Source organism: Solea senegalensis, linkage group LG17, assembly GCF_019176455.1.
Source record: "Solea senegalensis isolate Sse05_10M linkage group LG17, IFAPA_SoseM_1, whole genome shotgun sequence".
NCBI classification, from domain to species: domain Eukaryota; kingdom Metazoa; phylum Chordata; class Actinopteri; order Pleuronectiformes; family Soleidae; genus Solea; species Solea senegalensis.
The window spans coordinates 6,658,838-6,670,482 of record NC_058037.1 but is presented as its reverse complement, the minus strand read 5'-3'; the positions used below and the strand labels follow the sequence as shown (position 1 = coordinate 6,670,482).

At 43.0% G+C, this 11,645-nt stretch overlaps 1 protein-coding gene across 1 annotated transcript in view; it reads right to left on the bottom strand.

Moving 5' to 3' along the window:
• Positions 1 to 570: 570 nt before the first annotated feature.
• syndig1l (synapse differentiation inducing 1-like) overlaps positions 571 to 11,645 on the bottom strand; it is a 33,469-nt gene continuing 22,394 nt past the window's right edge. Inside the window, exons 3-4 of the mRNA XM_044048436.1 lie at positions 10,836 to 10,973; positions 571 to 3,217 (exon numbers count right to left, since the gene is read on the bottom strand). Of these exons, the coding sequence (XP_043904371.1) occupies positions 3,059 to 3,217; positions 10,836 to 10,973 (297 nt within the window). The 3' untranslated portion in view covers positions 571 to 3,058. The remainder of the gene's footprint in view (positions 3,218 to 10,835; positions 10,974 to 11,645) is intronic.

The window sequence follows — 11,645 nt, the reverse complement described above, 5'->3', positions numbered from 1 at the left end:
AAACTAATTATGTCAACATTTAAAATATTAACAAAAAAAGTCATGTGTGTGCAAAACAGTCATTAAGCTAAAAATATTAACCAGTTATTTTGGTGTGGTGGAGGGAAACAAGCTCATTTGTCAAAGCCGTGGGTGAATCAGACGGCAGAGGTTCACAAGCGCAGATGTTGAAACACTAAAAGATAATTGCTGCTCCTAGGTTGTGGGAGTGTGAACATCACCTTAATAGAAAGGCACAGTGTGAAGTCGGCTCATGCTGTTTCTGTGAGTGAGACGCTGAGTGGATTGCAGCTACGCGTCTATGTTCGACAATCGTGATGGGTTACTGGACGTTAATCAAGTGTTGTTTACTGCACACGGCTACAAGAACACTGCAACGACCAAACTTCAAAAGCTCCTCCTCTGTCGGTTTCTGGCACAAAAAAAAAACAAAAAAACACCTACACTCCATGACTCAGCCAGCGTGTTTGCTTCTGTTGTAAGGACGACTCGAGCATCGCAGTTACTCAGACACTTCTCTCCGCTTGTGGAGCTTTGTGTTACATATGTACAGAGGAAGTCAGTGTTTGCTTTTTAGAAAGGCTGTCCTTCCTTTCTCATTTATTTTTCATTTTTCATTACATTTGAACATGTCTTTATTTGCATTATGTACATGTTGCCTTCACACAAGATAGAAAAACAAAACAAAACATAAATTAAATAACAATAATAATAATAATAATTATTAAAAAAAACAAAGTCATCTTCTTGAATTTGGCCCAAAAGCACAAGACAAAGAGAGCACGGTCACTCTGGCGTTGAGGAATGAATTCAGCAGAACGTCTTTGTCGCGTGGTTGTGTACACATCAGCTCACTGAGATGAGGATGAGGAGGAAAACCAACATACCGTCGTAACACACTGAACAACACCAGGTTTTCCAAAGAGGCCAGATAAAAACACATCAGCTTAATGACACGCGACATAACACAAAACAAGTTCATCATTGTCAGCAGGAAACGTTTCCCCAAGAAATGAAAGCAAACACTTCAGTACAGTTACAGTGTGTGTGTGTGTGTGTGTGTGTGTGTGTGCATACACTGACCTGGAATCAGCTGCTCATGAATTATCACATGTTCAGAAGAGGTCAGAAGTCATCGGGCTCCATGCAAACAAACCAATCAGTGGTCAGTTAATTACTTTTTCAGACGACCCGAACATTCACACAGTAACTTCCAGTTCTGTCTGCAGGTTCAAGTAAAGCCAAGCAAACACAGGAACCTTCAACATTCAGTCTTCATTAGCACAACAGAACGGACTTTCCATTGTTTGTTTTAAAATGTTCTTAAGAGTCGAGGTTGCCTAAATGGATTGTTTACGTGTAGGGTCTGACAGAAACCAGTGATGCCAAAAGTGGCTTATTAGTGAAATGAATGTTGTTGTGCTATTTTAGGTCTAAGCTCCAGAGAGTACACACACACACACACACATTTCCCTCAGAAAAAAAGAAGCCATTACCGGGAACTAATTGTGCACCATAAATGTCAGGTATGACTAATGCGCGACCTGTGCAGGGAAAACCAACTGTGTCATGTCACCTCACCTCAAGTTAAGTGTGTAACATACAATAAAGGGAAAATAAAATAAAACCAAAGTTTCAATCATTAATAAGCCCTTCGTTATAAACTTAATCGGTGGCCTTGGTGCGCCTGTTCTTTTCAGCTGAAGATGAACTCTCGAAAAACAAACTCACAATGTCTCAATGCTATATTTCCATGAAATGCTCTTTGTTTAAATGGCTAAATAGAGAGACGTTGGTTTAAGTATTGCACAAAGAACGAGCCTCGTCACAGAACAATTTAAAGTTTAAGCTTCTTTCTTTCTTTTTTTGTCTTTTTTTTGAATGATCCGACAAAAAGGCTCTAAATCTACTCAGTGGTGTGGAGCAGTCTTGTGCTGGCATAGGTAGAGACATGCAGAAAAGGAAGTGTTTACAGCTACATTCTTTGTTTATATGTGCAGCCCTGCAGGATACGTAAGGCCCAGCTCTCAGTGACACCGTCATGATTTCTCTGTCCACTGTTACCAGATGCTGTGATTTCTTTATTATTTTTTTTGTTTGGGCGCACGCGCGGTATTGGACACCATTTCAGCTCCCGTTATGGCCAACCTCACCGTCGGTGCCTTACCTTCTCAGAGTGATTCAAGGTGACTGAATACAGCAGTTACAACATAAAAGGACAAACGCATGTATGTTGGCAAACTATATCTGGCACAAACTTGTTGTTTGATGTCGTGGCACATCTTTAATGGATGCGCATTGTCTTTGGGGTAAAATACAGGTCTCAGGCTCCAGTGAGATTCTTGTAACTCATGCCATCCCACTTCTCGCCTCCGTTCCCAAAACTACTATTTTTCTCCTTTTCTCAAGAACTGAGAACCCTCCTTAGTCTTGATTTTAGAAAGTGAGAAAGTGTTTTTGTTCTCCACTTTTTCATCAGAGTCCTAGTATTTGGAGTTGATGAGTTGGCACGTGACAGTCCTCCACAGAAACGCTCCGATCTTTTCACCAGCTCCGATAACAATAACTTGGTTTAGGATTTATGATGTGTGTGTTTCAACTGTCCTCAGGCTCCATTTTTCTATTAGTCACTCAAGTCCAAGGAGCTATTGTATAGTCATTTCTCTTCAGTGTTTCTGTGGGGTCTTAAAAGATAAAAACCAGCCAAAAGTGGACAAAGCCAACAGAGGCTTAAGTAAGTGGGATGCAAACTGGGCTCCAACATACGTCTGATACTCAAACCCTCTCCCTAGAAAACTTAAGATTATCCCCAATCCTCCTCTTCTCACCCTCCATCTTGACCTCTATCCAGACATTGTGGCTTATCTTGGCGGATGGAGGGCCAGTGGGGAAAAAGGGCAGGTAGGTGGAGGAGGAAGAGGAGGAGGAGGAGGACGGGGTAAAACTGTACATCCCCGAAAAACTTTCTTTGAAGTCTGCAGGGGTAATGCTGTTCCCCAGAGGTGTTGCGCTTCTCCTGGGCTCCCTGGAGGTGTGTGGAGGGCGGAAGCTGTGGCTGCTATATGTGTCCTGGTTTAGAAAGGTAGGCAATGAGAGCTACCACCACACCCACATACACACCAGTGCCTATAGTGATGGAGAGGGCAGCCAGGAACAAAGCCCGTCGGGAGGCGATGTTGGCCAGGGGGAAGTCACCTTTGTTCACCGCCTTGGTGGTCTGAAGGAGAGAAATTGTCAGAAAAACAACTCAGTCAGATAGAGTTTGGAGGGGGACTGCGAGAGAGACAACAAACCATTTTTGAAAAGAACCCTAATTACAAAGGCTGTTTATTATTTCCAGAAAAGAAAATGAAATGGAACTGTACGACAGGCCCCATTGACCGTAACCCAGGAAAGCTCATCATGCATGGCAGGGCTGGAAAATGGCAATTAGTGTGAAAATGTCAAGGGCTGGATGTTGTGATCATCTCAGCCGCGAGCACCGAATGATGAACGACACAGGAGAAAAGCACATTCATCACAATTTGTCATCAAATTAAAAAACACAAAGAAAAAACTCCTCAAAAAGGATTTTGAAAAGATAGGGGAAAAAAAAAACTGAAGTATATCTTGACAGCGGATCTGTTGTCTCCGTTTAGATAAATGGCTGAATGCACCTGCATTCTCTTATTATATGCGGAATTTCATCCGGCACCAACATGACCCAGTTTCCATGTATTTAAGTTAGAGTGCATTTTTACAGCTCACTGTTCCTCTTAAAAACGGTTAGACTACATAAAACAACTGGAATGTGTTTAGTTATTTTAATAAAATAATCATCTGTGTATGAAATCTCAGAGATTGTGGGTCCAGCATGTTTACTTGCTGTGTCAAAGTGAAAATAAAAAACATTTTTAATTAAGTAAATTAAGGCAAAATCAAAAGAATTTAAAATAGCCCAGGCCTCGTTTATGCTAATACTTCAAATGAATTTTAATCATGTGGACTCTGAATCACATTTAAATTTGTACAAATGTCTGTTTTTTGTCAATTGAGTTCACACAGTGCTGAACAAGTCTATCAGTGCCACTGTGTTTCCCAGTATAGCAGTGTTTATTCCCACGCTGCACACAGGAAGTGATTTGTTTTATGTCAAGACAGATGGCAACAGCTGCATGGTGCGAGAAAGGCTAGACAACGGCAAACAGGTTGGAGTATGACTGAGAAACACAGCGTCTCAGTAGTGAATTGTACTGCACTAAAACAAACAAGAAAAAAAGACTTGCTCAGCACTGCCCCTGCTGGTGATTGTAGTGTTTGTCAGAGCCCGTTTTCAAATGAAGTAACAACAACAAAAGTTATGCACTGCAACTTTAAATTGAGTAATACCTTGCTGTTGGAGATTACGCAACTGAAACAACAGGAAAAGACATTGTGACGTAGCATCAGATCCTGGCAGTTCTCAAGTGTTGGTCATTTTTTATAGTCAAAAGATGAATATATTTGCTATTGCGCAACAAAATGAGTCAAATTGAGACGAATGTCCGGTTCCCATCAAAAACCCAGCAATGACGGGTGCTGCTGCTGTCGGGTTTGACCTCATGTTCCCTCTGATTTGTTTTCCAGCGTTGGAGAAGGTTATTCGTGTTCCCCGTGCATGTTGGCACTACCTGCGTTTCGTATCGCTCTGCTATTCATCTACAAAGTCCAGCCTTTTTCAAATTGCGGCTGTCGTGTTGGTCTCTCTTTGTGCCAGTTTCCTTCATCACTGTGTGAGTCCTTTCACACTGTGTGAGCCGCTTCAGCCTCACACAGCTGAGGCATAGACGTGTTCCCTAAAAGAGGTGAATGTGATCAATGTGAACCAAAAGAAAAGGAAGCTTTTCTCAACGTGAGTGACCCCAATATCATTTATTAAAGCAGTTTTAAATACTTTTTTTTAAATGTAAAGTAACCAAAAAAAGAATAAAAATAATGCTGTCAGAGTGTGCACCGGGGATTGGCTCCTGATCCACGTGTGACCCTCAAAGCTTATGCTGAATAGAAAATGGACGGAGAGTTGTTTGTTTTGTTCATCGTGTCCACAGCGATGTGTTTACACCATTGTCGGTTTCATTTAACTGTCTCACTATTTGAATTCACTTGCTTGCCAGGAGACGAATGGAGGAAAAAGAGATGCCATCTTTGATTTGTTGCTTTCACTCACGTCGGTGAATAGAGGTCAGCGCTGCAGAGGATATTACAAACAAACAGCAGAGAATAGAGCAGTAGCATTGTTTGGAGCATTATTTGTGTCCACCTCTCTTGTCTCGCCCTAAACTCATCTCTGTTCTGTCATTTCCAAATGTGTTCACATTTTAATCTAATGATGTACTTCGTCTACTCGATGAGACACCGTGGTCCGCGGTTCATCGCGTTGCTTAATTCCACGCATAATTAGCCGTGCATTGAGCACAATGGACCCCTCCGACTATTGTGCACGGATGCACACTGTCGCTGCTTTAAAAGCACTGGCTGAGGGTGTGAAATGACATTCATTATTCCACTGAATCCATTCCAATACGACGGCGCTGACATGTGATGAGTGTGAGTGAGATAAAGCTGGCACCAGGCAGCTGCAAATAAACAAGGTTATGTTTCGCATTCACCACTGAGATGGAGAGCGAACGTGTCGGCGAATTTCGATGCGGCGTCTGCAGTGATGTGGAGTTTGTATCCGTCAGCGGTGGCGTGTGAAGCGACTAAACAAAGCAAGACTCTTCTTAAAATCCCCGTTTTGACCTTCAGCTCCGTAAGCTCTCACATTCTTAATACAAGTGACACAAATGAGCTTTTCTGGAAGGATGGCCGACCCCAGACCTCAGAAAAAGCCATCTGCTTTTGAAGAGGAGGTGGCTGCTTCAGGAGAGCTGAAGCGAGAGCCTGAGGTATAAACAGTACACACAGAGACACTAAAACACTCAAGCCCGCAGGACATCGAGGAGGTTATCCTGTTGACTTTGATTTGACTTGATATTAACACCATCCTGGGTGATTTAATCACATGCAGACAGCTCTAAGTACAGGTGTGAATGTGAACGCACCCCAAGTGTCATGAATACGTCCTTGGATCCGATCACAGGAACACATTTAGAGGTGGTTTGTGCATGTGGCCTGAATCTGAGGACGCAGCCCGTCCTCAGATTAGACAGATTAGACACCAACTCCTCATCTGACGTGCCCTGACCCACAGCAGTGAAGCGAAGGTTGTTTTTACTCTAATCAGTGTCAGTCTGTCACACAGGACTTCTTTTCTAATGGTTAGACATCTTTAAAAGCAGCATGAGTAGGGCTTTGGTTCACTCATCGCTCATGCACATACACACAAACACACATTAACGTCCTCACCTTAAGACAAAGTCATTAACGCTATGGGGACTTGCTTTTAAAGAAGACAAGTCCCCATAATGTGACTGTGTAAACACATTTAGGTCCTCACAACATAAGGAATACCAGGTATGCAAACGCACACACGCACAGTGACAGTGGACACATCTGCGCAGTCAGACTCATTAACATGATATCAGTGTGTACTTGAATGCAGCATGGGTGAGTGCAAATCGAATCATCACGTGCAGGATGAATTTCAATGCCAAGTTTTCCACCTGTGATCGTCTCACTCGGGACGGACATTGATAACCGGGTTTGAACGGGAGTCGCTGTTTATCAACGATGACTACGTCGGGTTGATTAGCGCCCGCCATTTTGTCCGCCCGGATCTGTGCGTTCCACAGGATCTCAGCTTTGTCGTTCTCAACCACCTTTGGTCGACGTCCATACTCAGCCCCAGATGTTTCTGTGCACTGTTGCAGCCTCTTGGTTGTCATTCTCCATGTACGCCTCCTCAGCCAGAGGAGGCATCTCACATCCTGCTGTGATGCTGTGATGTGCTGAACTCTCTCAGGGGCATCTTTACACACCCTGAGGTGCTGCCTGGTGTGGTATAGACCTCAGCCTCTACTGTTCTAGTGGTTCGGGCTTGCTTCTGTGCCGCCTTTCAGTCTTCAATGTGATGGTGGAACATGCCACTTAGGAGCTAATGTTTATGGTCGTGTTTGACCTCCTGGCTCCTCCTCTTTACTGGTCAGCACTAGGAGATGGCTTTATTGTAAAGTTCAGTTATGAATTTGCTTGCTTGATTGTAAATTGAATTGAATTTAATTGGAAGTGTGTGCTGTACATGTCAATGTGAGAGAGAAATTGTTAGAAAGATGAATCTCATCTCCACAATATAGAAAAACAAATACAGATAACTTCTTCGAGGTAACTGCGTGGAGACCCATAATGCAGTTCACTATGAGAAGTCGTTTTTTGTTTCTTTCCAAACACATGAAAACACAAATCTCTCCGTCTCCTTCTCTCTGTGTCTGTTTCTCCACCGCCTCTGTGCAGCGAGACACACGTGTGCAAACGCGTCGACGGCTTCACAGCTGCTCATTCATTTCCATCCATTATGATGACTTGTGTGCCATAACATAACTTTGGATGAAACCTATTTGCATAATCGTGACAGGAATCACTGGCGCTTCTCATCTCCGCACTTTCCAGCGCCGACGTCTCGGAGCTGAGAGAAACATTTATCTGAATCTCCAAACAAAACACTCGCCCTATTAGTGGCAGTAATTGAAACTCAATTCCACTTTCCAATCAAATGCTCAAAGCTAATTTTCCCCGCTTATTCATGGTATTGTAGTCATTATCGGTGGTGCGTGTGTGTGTGTGTGTGGGGAGGGGGCGGCGGTTAGTGTTGAATGCTAAAGAGTGCGTTACGCGGTATTGAAGTTGTGGTATTTGGCAAATAGGACACGAGCCGTCTACAACAGCACATGAATGTGTGTGTGTGTTTGTGTTAGATGTGACGCCCTCGCTGAGCTCCTCCATCAGAAAGCCATTCAACAGCTCTCTCTGTTTGAATAGGTCTGCCCTTTCAGCGGGACAAAAAGACTATTGATCGGCTGTCCACAGACTCTATTACACTTGCTAACCTGTTTGTTCATAAATGCCCTCACAGTAAGTTGTGAAGCTGATGTGCTATCATTTCCAAACATTGCTTCTTGGCTCGTCCTGCTCGCTTGTCAAGGACCGTGATGTATCTGCTTACACTGCCGCACAAAGGCAGAGAGCAGTAACTTCCAAGATAATTTGCTTAAGAAGGAAAACGACACATACTACGACCTAAGCAACCATATAGGTTTTTGTTTTCTTTTCTTTTCCCATGTTTTTGTCTTACCATATTCCCTATGAAGGTTGTGGAAGGGTCGCGGATGAAAGAAGGAACAAATGAGTTTCAATTGCATGAAGGCTTTCAGTTGTAAATCGGAGCTATCATTGTTGGCAGTTCATTAAATGTGTCTGAACAATAAAAATCAAAGCGCTAAAAACTCTAAGCGGCCTGACCTTTGTGGGTGCAGCCAAAATAATGTCTGTGTGTGGATTTTCTGAAGTGCACATTTATGACTAATTAAGAGATTTTACAAATGTTTTTTCAGCAAACCTTGTTAAACTGGTATTATGCACTTTTTTTATCCAGGATAACATTATGGAGAAGATTATTGCTCACCTAAAGGGACACAGGTCGGATGATGTGGTGAAGTTGAGGATAAATGCATCTGCGGCTTCACTTTGTTGCTGTGGGCATTTTTAATAAGGTGACCAAGCCGTGTTTTTGTCCGTCTGTAGTTTAAACTTCTCTCGGGACAAAGCAATGCAGGGGCATAGAAGTTCACAGATAATCAAATCCCGAAAACTTACAATACCTGTTAACTCCTACGGAACTAAATCATTTAGTCGGTGGGAGCTTTCCTCTCCAGTTGAATGGAATGAAGACCACTGAAGTGGTTTATTGAGCTATAAAGTGAGGCGATCCCGGACTCCCACCATATTTTCTACTGACAGCTCTTGTGAACGGCATCATCCAATAGAACCCTTTACTAAACACAACCATCGCTTGCCCATAATTACTCAAGAAGAATCAAATTAGCTCCTGACAAGATAATTCACTGACTGCCTTCGTGCCCACAGATAAGACAGGTAAATGCACAAGCTTTTGATAAGACAGTCAATGTCAAGGCAATTTACTAAAAAGCCTGTCTCTAGCATACACACACGTGTGTGTCTGTGTGTGTCTGAGTATGTGTGTGTGGGTTTACTTGTTTTACGACATAAACACTGACCTTGTCAGGACCAGTAGCCCTCACGGAGACCAAAACCTGGTCCCAGTGATGCAGAACCTCATTTTGTAAGTTTAGGGCTGAGATTTGAATGGTGGTGAGTTATGGACCATGCTGTGTTTAAGCTGTCCAAAAATGATTGGACATCAACGCAGTGTCCTGAGAAGAATAGCTGCACAGACGTGTGTGTGTGTGTGTGTTGTGTGCATGCGTGTGCACGGTTGTTGGCCTTTTATCCCTATTGATGAGGGTCAGAACTGACGGCGATCAGTGTTCTTTGTCGGACTGACAGGCGATCAGCCGAGTTGTCTGCCGGGATCATTGTGTTCTGATTGCCAAGGTAACTGGCAAAGAGCATTTTCGCCACAACGCTTCAAATCGAACAGCGGTCCCTTCCCTCCCGTGTTAGCTTGACAGATCGCAGTCTTAAGATCCTATGGAGCCGTTATCTGTGTAAATAATTCAGACGCTCCACACATAAGACACTGCTTGCGTTTTTTTTATGATGAATATCGAAAGTGAGTGGAACCAGAGCTCGAGAGACAGCAAACCAAATAGTGAACTCGAAAGGCAGTCTGTTGTTTGACTTCCAGTCCAAACAAACCCAGTCACATCCTCTACCTCCTTAGTTTTCCCTGTGTTTGTGCTGCCTGAAATGTAAGAAATGCTCAAGTCTTGTGCTTAGTTATTGTCTTGTAAATGTAAACAAAGACAGTTAATCCATGTGAATATAATTACAAGCTGACAGGTTGGGCTGGGTGTCCCCCCCCTCGAGGATGAACCGGCGGTTAGTGTGACCTTTCAGGTCACCAACACAGGAAACACCTCTGTGTGGACATAATGTGCCTTAAATCTTTTCTTACGTGTACATTGTCAAATGCCAAGCTGTTATCAAGGGACTCACGCTCTGCATCTTATAGAGATCTTATATTAATAATTAAATATTAATAATTAAACATGCAGAGAGTCCTTCAGTTTAATGCTTTGACAGTATCATTTAACGTGTCCACAGAAGCAAAAATGAAATGATCCAGCCACGAAAAACAGCATTTTCTGTAGTTGTTGTATTGTTTTTCCAGGCATTACCAATCTCACATTACAATCTCCTTCCCAAACTACAGCCCAAACAGAACTCAATGCCTTTAATACACCAGCACACCTGTCATTGGGTTCATCCTCAATCCCCTTGAAATCCCCAGGAGTTCAAAGGCCTCCTCTCATATTATCGACATCTTCTTTGTTTGCGTTTACAGATGGAGCCTTGAAAGTGATTTATACACTCCCTAAAGCTGCTTTTCAGCTTGTTTAATGCACATCAAGCTGCTATTACGGACCAGCCTTGAGTTATTGACGGGAACCTCGGTTAAAAGTGTCCTTGCGTCGGTGGTGAGCAAGTCAGCTGTCAGTCCTTTTTATGTGTGAGAGCCCTTAATCTGTGTGATGAGTCATTCACAAAGCCGAAGCATGTGCATGTGTCCTTGTGTCCTCGCGTGTCTCCAAATTCATGTAAAAGTGTCTGTGTGTGTGTGTGTGTGGACGGATGCACCTGTTTTATGTCCGAGCGCCGTTTAGAGAGGATGTCGCATCACTCTTTAGACCACAACTTTGGAGATGTTTTCAAGACGTGCATGCAGTGTCCTTCCTTACCCCCTGTGAGAAGTAAAAGGCTGCAATCCCCAGAGGCCAGAAGCAGCAGAGCATGGAGAAGATGGCCAGGCCGAGGTGATCTCGCGGAGGGACGACAATGAAGTTGTCCTCACTCTCGCTGTCACTGGAGCAGTCTGTCTGCACAGAGAACACAACGTCCAGGTCACAACCATTTTATGGACGTTCTTCACATGGGAAATGGACAGTCGGCGACAAGTGATCAGCGAAGACATTCATTTCAAATACGTACATCAAATGGTTTGACAGATTAATATAAGAATTTGGATTCCGCTCTGCAGAGTGAATTCAAGGCTACAGCCACCAGCTGTTTAGCCCACATATGAAAAGCAAAGCAGAAAAAGGACATTTAGCATGGCTCTGCCAAAATATACTAAAATCAACAAATCCCAGTACCTGCAATTAGGGATGTCACCATTCTCCAAATCCTTGATTTGATTAGATTTTTGGTTTTAAGGTCACAATTTGTCAAAATCTTTTCAAGGAAGGGTTGTTTTTATGTCGTGATATCTGATCATTTTATCCCATTTCAATCGTCTACATGGTGTCGTGAGCGATATAATGCCCATCATTTGTTTGCAATGTACCGCCTTATTGTCAAATTTAAATAATTTATTGTGAATTTAATATGAATGTGACAATAACCAGTAAATGCTTAGATTAAGTCTTCCACCAGTGAATAAGGTCACATGTATGATGCCACCAACACGCCTATAGAGTTGAATTTTGAAGAGTCTACATCTTTATGATGCATGGGGGGGAGATGTCCTGTGCTACGCTTACATGTGCATA